We start from the raw sequence: 18847 nt of genomic DNA, 5'->3' as shown, positions 1-18847 counted from the left end.
ATTGGCATCTTTGTAGCTGGCTGTTTGCTTGGTTTGGTCTGGGCGCACCTTGAAACGGGGGCTGGGCCATATATTTTGTTGGCCCATATATACACACGCGCAGGCCAAGACACTTTATTAACACACACGCACACACACTCGCACACACACATTGACAAATACAAGCTTAACTTTTGCCAATGTCCTTAACCATAAATTTGCTTTGGTAAATCCTCATTGTCGTTGTGTGATTTAAACTTTTGGAGCAGCATTGGCAGGCCATCCGGCCGCCATTGAAAGCCCAGGCACAGTGACAGTTGGGTGGGGGGAAGGATGAGGGGAGGCGGAGGGGCTTCCAAATGGATCCACGACAGCCGAAGAGCGGCTAAGAAAATTGAAATGAAGCTGCCTGCAGATGCCAGTGGCCATAGTCCCAGCGGAGACGCCAAATTTATGATAACGTGCGAAAATGTGAAAAACATCGACGGTGCGGGCAACTGCAGAGCGGGAATGTGCAGAGGGGGGCGGGGGCCGGGGGGCGTGCTGCAGGACAGTGCGAGGTTTGCTTTATGGACTACTGACCGACGGGCATGGGTTAATTGACTTTGGCTGCACACGCGACTTGGCGCTGCTTCAATTCTTGTGACCGGAAAATGCAAAGTGCTACGGAGTCAGGCCAGCTGGGAGCTAAGCGCTGGATTGTTGGGGTGGGTTGGGATGGGGTGTGCTCGATCTATGGAGCATTGCGACAGCTAAACAGGGGCTCAACCTCGGGGGCGACAAGTTCATTGAAATTGGCACAATGCTGAAGGCTCCACCTACTCGCTTTGGCATCCAGTTCAACAGATTGACAAACAAGCCGCAGCCAGCCAGGCAGGAACTACATCTGAGTGCAGCTTGTTTGGCTGCTGCTGTGTGCGTGTGTGTGTGTGTGTGTATGCTAGTGTATGTGTTAGTGTGTGTCTTTGGCGTTACGTCTGCAAGTCGCTTCGTCCGGCTCTATCTCTGACTTTGCGTGTGCTGCTGCAATTTGCAGCAAGGATTTGTTGTTGCCTCAACTTTTAGCTGTTGTTGATTTTGATACGAGATCTCAGTGGAGAGCTCCGGCTCTCTTACAATGTTAATGAAAAACATAGTCAGGCAGTCAGTCAGTTAGTCAGTTAGTCGGTCAGTCTGTCTGTCCGTCCGTCCGTCTGTCTGTCTGTCTGTCTGTCCGTCTGTCTTGGTTGCTCGCTTCAACAATTGCAGCAACAAAATCCATGCAAATAAATCCAACAGCTGCAACCACAGACGCCCAGCAGCAGCAGTTTACCAACACTGGCTTGTTATGTGCGTTTGCCGCTGTTTGACTAAATGTTAAATAAATACATATCTACAAATATGTATATAAGCGTGTATATATATATATATATATATTTTACAAATTAAGTGATGTCTGGTCAGCCACTGCCTTTTACAAATTGGCCTTGGGCTAGCTCCGATTTGGCCAAGTTACTTCAACAATTATGTTCACTCACATTAAACTCTACAACACTGAAATCAATTTCACAGTAAATAAGAAATGAAATAAATGAGATAATGTTAACAATAAGTTTATATTCGAGTTTTCTTGCAGTGAATTAGTTGCTGCGGGTGTTTCATGAGTCTAGATTATTGCTCGAAGAGCTGAAAGACTTGTTTTCAACACTGGTTAGCAGTGTTAAAATACGATAGTTTTTAAAAAAGCCTGAAAAGCTTGGTGTTCCTTTTTTTCAACACTATATTTATTTTCAGTGTTGCGATGCTGTTCACGAGTCTGGGTTACTTGTTTTGCAATACTGCTAAAAAGTGCTGTCAACTCTATTGAAATTTGACTTGGTTTGGAAGACATAGCTTGTAGGCCTGAATATTTCAATGTACTACATTTGTTTCAACACTAAATTTGCTGCCAGTGTTGTGTCATGTATCTGATTGACATGTTCGCTCATTTAAATTCCGCTAATTATCACATAGATGATAATATTTTATATTCATTTTGTCTTAGCCATCTAATTGGTGTTGAAGCAAACACAAACAGGTGTTAAAAGTATTAACTCAGCGCCACTTGAGGCTGATTGGCAAATGAGATTTTGGCCTTGCTCTGGTTGTCATTCATAAATCAAATATGCAAAATTATTAGATAAGGCTTTAATGAGTGCAAGGCTTAAATGCATATGATAGTCATTTATGTTATGCATGTTGTCTGGGACGAGAATAAAAGTTTGAGAGTGGCCTGAGCACAGATCCGTCCCGTGTCAAAGGACAGCTCACAAATGATATCCATTTGCAGTAATATGCCATAGAAATCTGGCAAAAAGTATGAAATAAATCATGCCTTTGGCCAATTGCGTCAATTCAGCACATTTTAGCCCCACAACTGCTGCGGGGAGTGGGTGCAATACAAACGGCGGCCTCTCTCTCCCTCCCTTTCCATCTCCCTCTCTCACAGTTGCTGTGACGCACTTGCCGCTGCTGCCAGCGGCACTGTCTATAAATATTTAAATTTCAAGTTTGGCAAAAGTTTTTTGCATGCATTACCAGGCCAAAGATGTGGGGGCTGGAACGGTGAGGGGCGGTGGGGTGTGGCGTGGCTGTTTGCCCGGCACTTTGTTGCGGCAACGGCTGTGCGCTAGTCGCTCGTCCTGCACGACTGTCTGGCAGCCACCCCTCAGCTCCCCACCCAACCGCCTCTGTAAACCTTTTTTTTCCCGCCCGACTGTAAAAGTTTTCTTTTTTCATTTTTTCATTTTTTTCATTTTTTTTTTTTTGCAAACTTGCAAGTGAAATGTTTGATTTTCAATGATTCAATAAATTATTTATATATTTGCGTATGTCGCACGCCCCCTACGCCCCCGCAGTTAACCCTGCCGGAGTCGCGATTCGCGCTGATCTTCAATTAGCCACGCGCTGCATTAAAGAGTCTCAGGTTCAGGGACTCGCAACGCCATTGCCACTTGGCTGGCTGCGTTGGCCTTGTTGGTCGTGTTGGCCGTGTTGGGTTGTGGCTGCTGCAACTGCTTCGTGCAACTTGGCAAGCGGCGCGTCGGGCACATTTAAAAGCGATAAATCACGGAGTTTTTGGCAGCCGTTGCACGGCGCTGCCAGCGAGCGATATCATTAACTCGCACAACTAACCGCTGCCACAGACCGCAGACGCATTCTAATCTCATCTCTTATTGGTGCCGAGAGTCTCCATCTCACTCACACTCACTCACTCTCTCTCTCTCTCTCTCTCTCTCTCTTTCTCTGTAACAGCGATTGGCGCCTTTCAACCGGAGTTTGTGGAAAGCATTTCAAATGTTTCGGTTGCTGTGGGTCGCGACGCAACCTTCACCTGTCACGTGCGCCACTTGGGCGGCTATCGGGTAAGTACAACACACACACACACACACACACACACACACTCCCTAATTAATGATAGCACACCAACAACAACACCACAATGCCACCTGAAATCTCAGGCATAACAATAATCAACCGCAATCGCACACGTATTCGCAGTCCATAGTACGATTTGGTAAATGTTATTTCTGCGGTTCTCTCACCTTCCACAGGTGGGCTGGCTGAAGGCCGATACAAAAGCCATTCAGGCCATACACGAGAACGTCATTACGCACAATCCGCGCGTCACGGTCAGCCATTTGGACCAAAACACCTGGAATCTGCACATTAAATCCGTCTCCGAGGATGATCGAGGCGGCTACATGTGTCAACTAAATACGGATCCAATGAAGAGTCAAGTAAGTCAAATGATCCATAATTATAGCTAAGTAGAGCATATATGATATGATATACTGAGTGGGGCAAAAGGCGCTTAAGCAGCCTAAAGTGTTTAGAGCGTGCTTAACGAAGGCTGCTTTAACTAGAGCTGGAAGATCACTCGATGGTTAGTCAGTCATGCTTGCGATAGATTAATGGATCTTATGCGATATATCGTTTAATTTTTGAAAATAAAATCATTTAGGCTTCCGTATTTTAGTTGATTTACTTAGTTTCTTCAGTATTATTTTCAGAAATTAGATTTATTATTTTTGTTTCCTCATCAATTAAATATAAAAGAAGATAAGAAAAAAGTCGCCCTTATTCCATAAACAGTAGCTGATCGATTAATGGAAATTATCGATAGTAGAAACCATCGACAGGACAAGCCATCGAATGGAGCCACTATCGATGCTTTTCCACCCCTAGCTTGATCAGTGTAGCTATTTCTCTCTCTCTCTCTCTCTCTCTCTCCCTCTTCCTCTCTCTCTTTCCCTCTTCCTCTCTCTCTCTCTCTTCCTCTCTCTCTCTCTCTCTCTCTTTCTCTCTCTTCTGTCTATCTCTCTCCCTCTCTGCAGACTCCAGTTTCAGTTGACAAATAATTTGTAGAATTTCACTTGCAGTGGACCAAATTAAAGTTGCACTCAGGACATGCCCTTGGGGCATGTCGCCAGCTTTAATATAGCTATCGCATGTGCTCACATATGCATACATACAAGCATATATACACACATACCTACATACATTTATGTAAATATGTCTGCAATAAAGGAATATCATCAATAGTATTTGAGCTGTTCTTAGCATAAGTAGCTGAACAAAGGTTACAGCCAATGAATAATGCTACGGCCAAGAAGACAATGAAAATGTTTCTAAATATTTTCCATGCATGCTGCTGCTGCTGTTGAAAGCAATTTTCCAAAGTGTCCAGGAAAATTTCATGCAGCATTCGTTGGACGGGGGAGGAGTAGGGAGAGACAAACGTAAAACAGAATGCAGCGCACTCACTGCTCCCCCTCTCTCTGTCTCACTCTCTCTCTCTCTCACCCTTCGGCCGCTTATGAGCTCTTTCCCTTTGCTTGAAACGTCGAGCAAGTGAAAGAAAGCGCAGCAAATCGAAAGCGAAAACTATGGCAAACAAGGCGAAAGACACTCACACTCACACATACACAAGTATGCTCATGCTTGTGTGTGAGTGTGCTAGTGTTGGTGTGGACGCACGTACACTCATGTGTCCAGCCAAGTGAAGTTTATGGCGCCAATAAAATGTATTTCATGCTTCCTTAATTTTTATTTTTACTTTAACGCTTCTCGCAAGGACAACAGCAGCAGCAGCAGCAGCAGCAGCAGAGCCAGGACATTGTGGGGCCAGCGCATGGGGGGGCTGTAGGGCAGGGCTGTACTTACTGCAACAGGGAGCTGCACACGCAACCGTAGCCCAATTGTCTTATGCTATATTTTCGTTTCGTTTCGTTTCGTTTCTCCTTCGCTTCGCTTTGCTTTGTTTTCTATTGCCATTGCGTTAAGAGTCCTTGCCTCCTGTCACAGTCCTAAACTATTTAGCGTCATTTCATTTGCTACGTTATGTATGTCTATGTGTGTGTGTGTGTGCTCCGATCTCAGGGCCCCCATTCGGCACATAAAAACATTTGCTGCTTTATGACCGCCTGCATAATCAGCAAATTTTCGCTGAGTGTATAGTAAATTTAGCCAAAGAGCAAGCCTTATGCCTCCTGCCACAAGCCTGCCACCATTTGCTGCTGATTGTTTTATTGTTGCTGTTGCTATTATTATTTTACTTATTTTTACATCGTGTCATTTTTCATATTCATGAATTTTTGGTTTTCCGAAATGTTCCATGTTTTGGATATGCAATTGCTGTTCAATTAGAGGCAATGTTATAACTGTTCTGTTCGCTTGTTTATTTCTAGATTGGTTTCCTGGACGTTGTCATACCGCCGGACTTCATCAGCGAGGACACGTCATCGGATGTAATTGTGCCCGAAGGCAGCTCCGTGCGCTTAACATGTCGGTGAGTGTAAATAAAAGTGGAAATTATACAGTTGACTATTGTCAAAAGGCCATCAGACAGGCTGCTAAATAATTGAGCTTTGGTTAAATTTAACTGCTGGTTAAAAGCTCAATCTCAATTTCATTTGCTTAAGTTAGTTCAAACTGAAACGTATGGCTTAAGAGGCGAAGATATGAATACAAATTGCAAATATTCCGCTTAGTAATTGACAACCAGTTAAATTTAACTTGAAGCTTGAGTTGGTGCTAGCATGTCTGTAAAGACTGGAATATACACATATTAGCATATACCATATATAGCACTAATGCTGAAAGAAATTATTCAAGTAACCTTCAAATGAAGAGATAATGCTGCTTGACAACAGGTTAAACTTGACTTAAGGTTAAAGCTTGCTTAAAATGAAGTCGGCTCAAGTCAGTCTTTCCGAAAATAAAATATACTAAATTATGCATTAGCTTGCCAAGCACTGCTAATTGTATTTGACAAGCGGTTAAATTTAACTGAAGCTCTAGCTCAGGCACAGCTTAAGACATATCTTAGAGATATTTCAGTTAAAAATATTAGCATATACCAAGTTATAAATAGGCTTGACAAGCAGTTCAAAAATGCCAACAGTATTTGGCAACAGGTTAAGTTTGACACGAAATTCAACTAGATCCTTTCTGAATTGAAATGATACATTAATCTATTATAAATGTATGTATGTGTGTATGTATGTATATCAAAAATGTACTGCTCATTAATTGACTGCAAGTTAATTTTAACAGGTAGTTGAGGCAGGTGAGGGCAGCACATGAGCATTTATCTTGCCATTTGCAAGCACTAGCACATTACACACATATCCAAATATAATATATGTATATTTGATATATAATAAGTCTCAGGACATATGTAGATTAATTTGTGCGTGTGTGTGTGGCTAATAGCGCACAGTCCTTTTGGCTGGTTTCGGTTGTTAGCCAAGCAAAAGCCAAGCCCAGCCAAATGGCCATCAGTGCCAAATACGCCGCCCGCATTGTCATCGTCATTGTCATCATCACCATCATCACCATCATCATCATCATCATTTAATAATGTCAGCAAATTAAGCGACACTTCATTTCTCTTGATTTGGGTCGGCGCTCAGCATATGCCCTGGACTTTGGAACGGGAGTATATTAGCTCGACATGCACGAACATGTGACCAAATAAACAAATATGTATAAGTATATATAGTAATATATTTATATATATTTTAGTTATTTATTTCTTTTAGCCTAACTTAGAAAAAAATAGTCCAACTGATTTGTAAGTCTGCTGTCTCCATTCACCTGCCATTTACAGGGTATCTGCCATGTTGAGCTCACCGCTGGCTTATCGGTTCGCTTGGCTCATGTTAGTTTCAGCGGTTTTTCCTTTTAGCCAACTGCGACAACGACTCGACTCGACTCGACTCGATGCGACGCGACGCATTTGGTCGCCGTTGATTTATGAACTTGACCACGGCCACGAAGTAATTTTAACGATTTAACCGCAGGATGATAGAACCAGAGCGATAAACGTACTCCTCTATTAATGTATCTGTGTGCGTGTGCGTGTGAGTGTGTGTGTGTGCGTCTGTCTGGCTGACTGGCTGACTGGCTGTGTATGTGGAAAGCTATTAGAGACATCGTCTGTAATTTTTTTCATTTTAATACCACTTAGGGCAAGACCCATAAAATGAATTTAACTTTAAGCAGGCGACAAAAGAAAAACAACAACAGCTTAAATGCCTGCCGGCTGAAAAAAAAAGTGGCCCAGATGTGCAGATTGTTAAAGCTATTATATATACATATATACATATATACGGATGCGACACTTATATATTTATATATGAAATTAAAACAGTTTTCCAAGTAATTTCCTTGGAAAGATAAAAGTCGAAGCTTAAAACACACTCAAGTCTTTCAGCTATATGCACATATAGATAAATATGTAGATATGTATATGTCTATATAGTACAGATACATATGTATAGATATATAGTTAGTTGGCCAAGTGAAAGTTAAAGAGAGTTCTGGCTCTTATAATGATATCATCTAGTGAAGACTGGGAAGGTCTTAGTGAAAATAATAAATCATATTGGACTTGACTTCAATGTATTGGGGATAGTCTTAGGTATAGTAAACGTATGTACTATATGTATTTTCTTATATACATATATATGAAACAGTTAGCAATTTAAATGATATACAGCTGTGAAAAATAAAATAGCGCCACTTGCGAATGTAAAGTTTAAGAAGTTTCCTTCGATATATTCTTTATAAAAGCAGAAAGCAATAAATTATTGCAACAAAAATATTTAATTTATTTTGTATATATTTCAAAAAAATTCTTTAAAAAGTCGAAAAAATGCAAGGTTTTCTATTTTATTTTTCACAGCTGTATGTATGAATCTAATAGACTTTCAGTTTTATGATTGATATGATCTACTTAAATAAAAATAGTAAAAAAAAAAAAAAAAAAAAAAAATAGTTGAACTCAAACTTGATTTCAATTTTATATGTATATATGCATATATAAATTATATATTGATAAACATTTGAGATATGAATCAATAAATAATAAATAATAAATAGTTGTCTTTATATTCGTAAATTTGAGCTTAATTTAATAGCACTTAAAATGGTTTTAATATGACTTAATATGACAATAGCAACAAAGTGTGAAGGCAATAACCGTTAAAGCTATTATGACAATCAGAGAAATACCTCCATATATACATATACATATACATGTATATATACTGTATTTCGAGATGATGACGTCGACAATGATCACCTACATGTGTATTTAGAGCGTCTGTCTTAGCCTATTGTTATGTAGGTATGTTGTTTTCATGAATAAACATATTACAAGTAACATCACACACACACACGCAGACACACATATATGTATATACATATGCAGCACAAACAATCAGCTTGGCAGGCGTTCAGTCTTAGCCAAGTTAGCTGCTAAGGAACTGCTGCGGCTGCTGCTGACTGGTAGCCAGGCGGTCTCCATTGTGTTTGCTTTGGTCTTGCACTCGGGACAAACTCTCAAATGTCTTAGCCTGTCTGTTAGCCTCTACCCCACACCCTATCTCTCTCTCTCTCTCTCTCTCTCTCTGTCTCTGTGTGCGTAAGACTTTCTTTTGCTTAGCTATTTTGCATCTGTTTGCGGCACCATAAAAATTTACCACACCCGTGTCTGCTGTCTGCTGCGCTGTTAAACTGAGGCTGCCTCAATGCATGCACGTGGTGGAGGGCTTCCACCCACAACTTGTCTTTGCCTGCTCCAGCTCCAGCTCCAGCTCCTCCTTTGGCACCATTCACAATCTCAGCCACAGACGGCGACTGCTGGCCAAAAGCGTTGCGTTGCGTTGCACTGCGATGCCTTGTCTGCATTACAAGAAGTTTGCGCTCTGGGCCAACACACAATGGCCAGTGCTGCATATTAAATTGAATAGACTAAATTCCATTGCCTACTTTTCAGGGCAGCCGACTTAAAGTGCGTGCTGTTGCCACATTTATTCTAGCACTTGCGTCGAAACAGTTACAAGTGTTTTCTTTATAGGAAAATTAGTATACGATATTCAACAATTTCAACTATTAAAAATAAAATATTAAATTTTCATATCAATGCCACATAGCTCTGCATATGTATGTAGTTCTGCTGAGGCCTAGGCAATATTTACTGTTGAGATGCATCACTTGCAAGGCTTCAATTTCATTTATTTTTAGCTATGTAAATAATTGAAATCCGCATTGGTTAGCCAAATGCATTTGTTAAGGCAGCAAGTATGTCTTCTTCTTAAAGACACTTTTGAAGCTAGTCAAGTGGGAGCTACTCTTTGGGGTTATTGCCTTAGGGCATGCCGAGATTTCATGTTTGCTATTTTCGATATTAATTAGTTTAGCTGTTGTTGAGCTGTTAGTACAGGACAGTTAGATGCAGAAGCTAAGAGACCGGCTTATATTCCAATTTGAAAAGTATTGGTAATGCTGATTATGGATCGGTATTTAATCAGAGTCAAAATTCCTTTCATTTTGTATAATAATTACATACACAAATACATATATACATAAATGTATACATATATACATACATACATGCATACATACATGCATACATACATACATGCATACATACATACATACATACATACATACATACATACATACAAACATACATACATACACACATACATATATACATACATACATACATACCTATGCATTGTACTAGACCAATAAGAGTTGAGATGGAACAGCACTCTGGTTAAGTATCGATATTTAGCCATATCGATGTCGATAGTTGGCGCTTGTGCGATGATCGTGAATAGCTTAAACAGAAGAGAAAGAGCGGGAGCGCTATATTAAGCAGAAAGCGAAGAGCTTGAGAGGCATTTGCTGCGAATAAAACAAATAACAGTAAATAACGAAATAATGCAATATGCACATCAGTATATAAATATTCATCACGAGAGTCGAAGCTACACGACTTGCATCTCAGCTAGCTTCATTTCAAATAAACTGTGCGCCACTGTATGCTCAAATATACATACATACATGCATATGTATGTACATGTCTATTAACTATTGCCAATCATGTTTATTTCATGTCTTTTGAATATCTTTGCTGCAGTGCACGCGGCTATCCGGAGCCCATTGTGAACTGGCGCCGCGAGGATGGCGGCGAAATTGTGCTCAAGGACAATGCCGGCACCAAGACCTTGGGTACGTAAATGTTGTAATTGAGTTATTCGAAGAGGTCGTCATATACATATACATTTAATGTATACTTCATATACATATGTATACATATCTATCATACATTAACTTATCCATCTATTCCCGTTGACAGTGTCCTCGTTCCGCGGCGAGGTGCTGAAGCTGACGAAGATCTCACGCAACGAAATGGGCTCCTATCTGTGCATCGCCTCCAATGGAGTGCCCCCATCGGTTTCCAAGCGCATCTCGCTTAGCATACACTGTAAGTAAATCAAATCCGCAATCCACTTGCTGCTGCTGTCGGCTGCCATGCGGGCGGCGGGTGGCATTAATTAGAGAGCGTTGTGGTTGGTCAACTTTCTGTATTCTCTTTTCTATTTTCTATTTTTTTTTTTGCATGTTCCTTTACACACTTACTAACACACACACACACACATCATTAGTCAGCTGTCGCCACAGCTCAGTCTGGCTTCGTCCGGGTCTCATCCTTTGAGCTGAACTCTCAGTTTTTGGCGCTAGCCATCGTCGTGGTGTTTATCTAGTTTAGTGTACTGACACCACCCCGCCACCGCACCGCAGTGCGCCCCCAGCTGTAGCCACAGTTATCAACTACACACACACACATACAGCGCCCTCAGCTACGCTGCGGAAAAAAAGGGCAAACTCAAAGCTGAAAATTGTAAGCAATAAGCGAGAGAGAAAAGAGCGAGAGAGGGAGAGCGAGAGAGAGGGACAGCGACTGCCTTTTGGGGGTACAGCTTGTGGCACGGTGCGGCGCTAACTCGATTGTCGTTGTTGTAATCCGTTTAAACCCAGTCACTGATACCGGGCATTACCTGATGCCTTGTGCATTGTGTTGCTGCTCCTGCTGCTGCTCCTGCTGCTGCTCCTGCTGCTGCTCCTGCTGCTCCTGCTGCTGCTGTTGGGGCCACAGTTTTTTGTCAACCTGTCTGCAGCACGTGCGGCATGCTGTCCTAGTTGATGACGACGACGACGACGAGGACGACGATGGTTTGCAGCAGCAACTGCTTGCCTCTCCTTTGCCTTGTCGTCCTGTCGTCCTGTCGCCCAGCCGCTCCATGTGGCAGGTTCACTCAATCATCACGACATCAGCAGCAGCTCCACTGCGCTTGTTTGCTAACAGCGTTCGCTTGGCAACGTGCGCCGAGCAATTCCTGGCCATGTCCTTGCTGCCTGTTTGTTTTGGCTTGTCCCTTTGTCCCGCCAAGCGAAAGAGAGCCGACGAGAAAGAGATAGAGCGAGACTACACTTGTCAGCCATATAGAAGTATGTAGCTCGCTGGCTGCCATTGCGTTTTAGGTGGCAAAATCACGCTTTTTAACATTTTGACATTTTGTTAATGTGGCCTTCAAGTGCCTCTGGCTAGCAGCAGCAGGAGTCGGAACAGCAGCAGGAGTCGGGGCAGCAGCAGGGTCGGGGCAGCAGCAGGTGTCGGGGCAGCTGCGTGAGAGTCCTTCTTAGGCACAGCAGCTAGCCTTAAAGGCAGCTGCAGCTGCTATCAGCGTGTAGCCAGTGCGCCATTGGCATGCAGCGACACCTTCTCAAAGTTCTTGATCAACTTGGGCCGTACTCGGCTCAAAAACTCTCGCTCAAGTCTCTCCAGTTCGTCAGCTCTGAGTGCGTGTGTGTGTGTGTGTGTGTGTGAGTGCATTTCCTGTTGCTATTTTTGCAGGAACTTACTCACAATTTGTTTGGCAAATGTTGCCTCTGTCTGTCCAACTCTTTCTCTGCCCCTCTCCCTCTCTATCTCTCTCCCTCCCCCCGTCGGAATAAGTGAAAACAAAGTTTTCCCTCATCTGCATGGGCTTTTTTCCTTGGCATCTTCAGCAAACTGCGCGCACTGCAGCCGCCTGATAAAGCTCGATTCGGCACTAGCTGCCTGCCACAGCATGTGGCACAAGTCCCAAGTACTGACAGCAGCAACATCGACACCGACACCAACACCCAAACCAACAACGACAACGACAACGACAACGACGGCCGCATATCCCTTTGCGTGTTTCCGCGCCATTTGCTGAAGTTTCCTGCCTTGTTAGGCACCTTCCTGCACGACTAATTAGGGACTTGGCAATGCGCCGCTGCCATTCGCAGGAAGAGAGCAGCAGGACGCGCAGCAAACAATTTGGCCACAATTAGCAGACAGCTTCCATGTGTCACACAACTCTCGCAGAGACCAGAACCCGCCACTCACATCTATTTACCATGCATACTCATATGAATTATAATAATATTACGATCTGCATTTCTAATACATTTCATTGATATGCATTCTATATGCTAAATTATTTGATTCACTGATCAGAGTTCCATATTGAATATATAGGTAATATTAAATTAAATTTCTTTAGCTAAACTCGACTAAATTTTAGATCATTTGAATGTTGGAGTTTCAAAAGCGGGAATATTCATCTCCTTATGCTCGTTCTCCCTGGAGTCGCGGACATCGGAGAACTAATATTTCTTTTCTTGAATATTGCTGAAGAAACTTTCTTCGCACTATATTATAAATATATATAACCTTATACCATAGTAAATGCTTAAGGGAGTCCGTACTTATGCTGCACTGATCGTTTTTCACTGTGTTCAAATAAGTGTCTTTTATTGGCGAAGGCCTCAGTAGACAGCTTCTCAATTATATATCAGCTCCAATTTCAAAATTGATAAAGTCTCTTTCACTCACACTCTGAGAAAAGACTCGGCGAGCAATCAACTTCGTCGGTTCTTCAACGAGCTCGTTCCGGATTGAGAGCACAAGTGATATACGACTATATTATACATATATAATCCCCTTAATTTCTGCTCATAGACAGGACAGCATGATGTAGAGAAGGAAGAGTGTGCCAACGCGCTTTTCTATAGACATAATTCACTCGAATGCAAATGCCGCTCCCATTGATCTTATTCTTAGCTCACTCAAATGCCTTAACAGCCATGTTAACTATGTCTGTGAATTAACAGCTACTGTCATGTTATTTGACTGTCATATTGTGATGAGCATTTATAAATGATAAGCTGGTCATTTGAAGTTGGAGTTCTAAGAGAGAAGATATCGTTCTCCATGTGCTCGCTCTTCCTGTATTTGTTTACTGCAACAGCTACAATATTAGTCACAAGCCGAAGGCCTCAGTTGACACTGTTTAATTATTAAGTTAGTCCTTTCCATTGAAAATGTTTTTTTATTTTATTTATTTATTTTTTGTTTTGTTTTTTTATTAATTTTAATCTCTAATAAATAAAGAAAATAAAGAAAAGCTTTGGCAAATTGAAACTCACGATGATTGGGCATTGACATATTGATCCAATTTTGTTATTAAATAAAGTTAATAATTTAGTTAAACACACTGGAAATAAATTTGGATCATTTTATATACAAATATAAAAAATACTTAAAATTTGAATGCAAATGTTTATTATTTATTCGTTTTCAAAGTGGCTGCTGTATGAAGACTTTATTGATACACTGTATATATGTATTAAATTGTGTTTTTTATATCACTCAATTTTTTTTAAATCACTAAATATATCCGGTTATATATCGTTATACCCGAAAGATGCTTTAACCATATAAGTTTATTTATATAACTTTGTCTAAGGAACAGACATTTCGTCGCACTCAACTTACGGACGTTATAAGCGGAATCCTCATAATCATATTTGACTGTATTTTTAATACTTCTCATCTCAATAGACTTTGCAACTAAATGTTGTAGCATATTTCTAACGCTCTGTCTAATAACAACTTAGTTGCCTAAAAATTATAAAAATATACCAGATTAATATTTCGGTTGAAGCAGCTTCAGCAGGAGCATCAAAACTTTCCCAAATTCATAAAAATGCTTCGTCTTTAGCTTTAAATTTGCAATGGGGCAAAACTTTGTTGAATCAAACAAGTTTTGAGGCTCAAAAACGGGTTCAGGTTGAATTTATTTGTTTATTCTCTTGAAAAAATATTGGCCGAATATTTTGAATAGAAAATTCTGATATATATGTACATATATATATACAGGCTTATATTGATATACATACATATACAACTATTTATTTGATATCCAAGTTTGTTTTAAAGATTATTTAAAGTTTTCATTGTTTAGACAATTTTGCTATATCATTCATTTATATATGTATATACATATATATATATATATTTGCACCTGCATATTTTGCACTTTCAACAAGATTTTGTTTTTGATTTGTTGCTATTATTTTTATTTTGTGTGTGCGTGTGTGTGTGTGTGTTTTTTTTTAAATCGAAGGCAAATAATTGTTGCAAATCGCTGAAAATCACGTACGGCTAAAGAGTGCGCAGCAGATATTTGCCGGGCGAGTGGATAGATGAAGCGCACGGGCAGCGGCATAAATTCGCAATCGCTGCATGCGTAAAGCTAGACAGGGACAGCAGTAGCAGGAGTAGAAGGAGTAGCAGGAGTAGCAGGAGCAGCAGCCGTGGGTGGATTGGACAATCATTGTTGCATGCCCCAAAACGCTCTGGTCTCCATTTGCGCTGCCAATGAGCTGAAAAATACACGTCAATGGCTTTTGTGCTCGACTCTGTTACCTTTAACTCAAAGTTTCGCACAATGGCCCCAAAATGTGATGAGGTGCACAGCTGTGTGTGTGTGTGTGCTGTAATTGTAGCTACAGCTGCTGTTGCTGCTGCTGCTGCTGCTGCGACGTCATTAGTGCATATTTGTGGCTTTGTTTGCCGCAACTGAGCCAGCAGCAGGCAGCTGAGGCTTAGGCACCGAGTGGTGCCGAGGGCGGCCGAGGGGAGCTGAGCGCCAAGGATTGTGGATAGTGAATTGAGGATTGAGCTGGGACAGCTGCAGGCGCATGCACATGCTCGGAATAATCATGGCCAAATTGTAAATCGCAAGCGAAAGTGTTTGCCTCTGCCTCCCACGCCTGCGCCTCTACCCCCATGCAATCTGCCAAAGTTGCACTACGTGTATCTATGTATGCGTGTGCATGTGTGTGTGTGTGTGTGTGTGTGTGTTGACTGTGTGTATGCAGATTGAAAATAGACGCAGTCAACCAGCACTCATGCACTGGTCAAGCTGGACATGCGGCAGAGGCTCGTTGACTGCCTCCGAGTGCCACTGACAGGGAGGAGAATTTTTGTACTTGAGCGAAACTGGGCGGGGCACAGTCTCTGCCGGCAGTCATCAGACGCCACTGCAACGTGCGTGACTTAAATGTCAATTTTGTGTCTGTGTATGCGCGTGTGTGTCTGTGTGTGTGCCACACCAGGTTGCATGCAACATGGGGCAGCAGCAGCTTTAAAGCGTCTGCAAAGCTCACATAAGCTCATTAATTTACTTCGGGCCAAGGCAATGCAGGCCACATGAGATCTAACATTTATTGCTATTAATCGTTTATGATATAATGTTGTATTAAAGCATAGTTTCAGTTAGTATGTAACACACACACACACGCACACGCACACTTGTAGTGTGGCTACAGTGTGTGAGCAAATAGACAGTTGATAGATAAGACATATGCACTCGAGCACGGAAATCAATTAAAATCTCTTGGACTTACAAAACTGTCCTAAGCTGTACACACACACACACACACACACACACACACACACCCACACACACATAGAGAGAGACCCATAGACATGCACAGGTCATTGTTGCAAGCTGCTGTTGCACTGCAATCGACTATCAATGCACATGACTATAGAAATGTTACCTCACACACACACACACACATACACATTTGGCTCTCTGCATGTGTGTGTGGGTGTGTGAGTATACAATATCTGTTAGCTGGTTGTGGGGTTTGCCACGTTGCAAGCAACGGCCTGTGGCGGCTTTGGCAGTTTTACAAAACCACCAATTTTGGTTATAGCTCGGTGAGAGCGTCTGCTAGACACAGTCAGTCTCTTCCTCTCTCCCTCTCTCTTTCTGTGAGTGTGTGTGAGGGAGCTACTACTCCATCTGTGGCCCACTAAGTGACAATAAACACGCACACGAATTGCAAAAGAGTTGCCATTTTACTCCGCAAAGGGGAGACGTGCACAGCATCTGCATTGCATTTTGATGACCGCACCGAGTTAGCCCACATCCAATTGGCTTTCTATTCCACCACCCTCCCCTCACACACACACACACACACACACACACATTCACACCCATTTGTGGATGTGTGCGTAATTCATTATGCAACGACTATTATTTAAAGTCGAGCGTCCATTGTTGTCGTTTCTTATCAGTGCATGGAACACGTTAAGAACGTGGCAAATGTGAGTGGCGAGTCGAGTTCTTTTATGGCATCTCGATAGGTAAAACGTGGCGAGTAACCAACTCGTTAGCTTAGTGAGCGAGAATTAAGAGTAATTATTCGGGAATTGGAGTAACGAGAGGTCGAGGGAGTCTTTTTAGTCTGTAGGGTGAGGCCATTTGACTAACGAGTAAATAAAAAGCAACGAGAAGAGCGACACGCAATGCTATCAAGACCGAGTAATGAGCAGGGCGAATTATAAGCAGTTATCACAGAGGTAGAGTGGTGTAGAAGAAGTCTGTAAAGTCTCGCTTTAGCCAACGAGTTAACAAGCAGCGGCGAGTATATTGTGACAGAAGTAACGAGTAACAAACTCGTTAGTTGACAGCGCGTTTTACTTAGCTGTTTAGGAGTTAGGCTAAAGCAACGTAAAGCAAGTCTGTTTATATAGTCGATAACGTGTAGACATGTAAAGCAGCGAGTATAATCTGTCATCAATAGCGAATAACTGAGCAAGTTATTTGGGAACGTCGAAGAGAACGACTCGAAAGGAGTAGGTTGTCTAAGTAGTCTATATACAGTAAAAGTAATCTACAATATGCTGTCAATTGACTAGCGAGTAAACGAAAAGTAGCGAGTATATAGATACTTTGTAATAAATAAGCGAATAAAGAGTTCATTAGGTAATAGAACGGAGATAAATACAGTAGAATCCGGTTATAACGACTCCGCTTATAGCGTCTGTAGGGTTATAGCGACGAAAATTCTGGTCCCCAGACAAACTTTTATGAATAAACTTATATACTTAAAGCGTCTTTTGGGTATACCGACGGTGCCTTGAGCATCGTTATAACCGAATTCTACTCTATATATAAAGTTAGTCAAGTTTAAGCGAAAAGTAACGAGTGTAATATGCCATTAAAAGCGCGTATATATGATAATTCACGTAAGTTTCAATTGGCTTGATATTATACTAGATTTATTTAATATGTATGTAACAGGATACATAACGAGTTGTCTATCAAGTAAGCTCAGTGTATCTACTCGTCAGGTAGCACGAAGCAGCGAGTAACTCCACTCGCTATACAGTAAATAGCAAATTCATGCAGCAAATTACACGACGAGTAAGCGAGAGGCGAAGAGTAGAGTAAAACAAATAGCGATTACACTTACAATTTAGACAACTAACGAGTAAACTTGCTTTAAGAAGCTTGCCTATAAAATTCTAAGGAATTATAGTCCTTCTTACCATAGTAGTGTATATCAAAGTAATCTATATATCAATGCTTAAGCTATATCTAAACATATTATATTACTCTAGAAACGCTCGTTCAAACTCAATATGAATAGATTACAATAGATAATACAGAGTGATTCAATGGAAATCTTTATTCTATAGCCAGTTACATAATGCTCCTTTATGTGGCTGCACGCGTCTATAGATGGGTAACATATGAGGTGCATGAGATGGTCTGTGTATGTGTGTGTGAGTGTGTGTGCGTGTGAGACACGAAGACAGGGAAATGGATGCGTTTAAAAAATGGTTTTATAATGTGCAGCTATAACAAACGAGTACATAACGACTTTATGCCTGCCTCTCTCACTCACCTACTCTCTCTCTCTCTCACTCTCTCTCTCTCTCTCTTTTCTGGCTTTACCTATTGCAGTTCATCCAGTCATACAAGTGCCGAATCAATTAGTCGGAGCACCGCTTGGCACTGATGTTCAAATCGAGTGTCACGTTGAGGCCTCGCCCAAATCAATTAACTACTGGATTAAGGATACCGGTGAGTATATATGTAGATATAGACATGTGTGCGTGTGTGTGTGTGTGTGTATAGTCACTACCTCTCTCTCAGTCTCCCTCTCTCTCTCCCCCACCCGCTTCATGTGCTGCCGTTGGGCACTTTTTGGTCAACTTTTACATTTTATAGACATTCGGCGGCATATGCACACATCCTTTTATACTATGCCCCTGTGTGTGTATGTGTGTGCGTGTGTGTGCTTTTGCTTGTGTGCATTGTCATTAGTTGACTGTCAGATCGTCACGTCCAGTGAGCCCAGTTGAACTTTAAGCCAT

The 18847-nt window shown here is 41.6% G+C and overlaps 1 protein-coding gene across 1 annotated transcript in view; it reads left to right on the top strand.

Annotated features, from left to right (window-relative positions):
* Positions 1–18847, top strand: part of LOC6584394 (lachesin) — a 30956-nt gene that overhangs the window by 8424 nt on the left and 3685 nt on the right. The window contains exons 2-7 of the mRNA XM_044011430.1: positions 3253–3362; positions 3552–3737; positions 5688–5788; positions 10436–10527; positions 10655–10783; positions 18435–18554. Of these exons, the coding sequence (XP_043867365.1) occupies positions 3253–3362; positions 3552–3737; positions 5688–5788; positions 10436–10527; positions 10655–10783; positions 18435–18554 (738 nt within the window). The remainder of the gene's footprint in view (positions 1–3252; positions 3363–3551; positions 3738–5687; positions 5789–10435; positions 10528–10654; positions 10784–18434; positions 18555–18847) is intronic.

Source organism: Drosophila mojavensis, unplaced genomic scaffold, assembly GCF_018153725.1.
Source record: "Drosophila mojavensis isolate 15081-1352.22 unplaced genomic scaffold, ASM1815372v1 contig_136, whole genome shotgun sequence".
Classification (NCBI taxonomy): domain Eukaryota; kingdom Metazoa; phylum Arthropoda; class Insecta; order Diptera; family Drosophilidae; genus Drosophila; species Drosophila mojavensis.
This window is presented reverse-complemented; position numbering and strand designations above follow the sequence as displayed.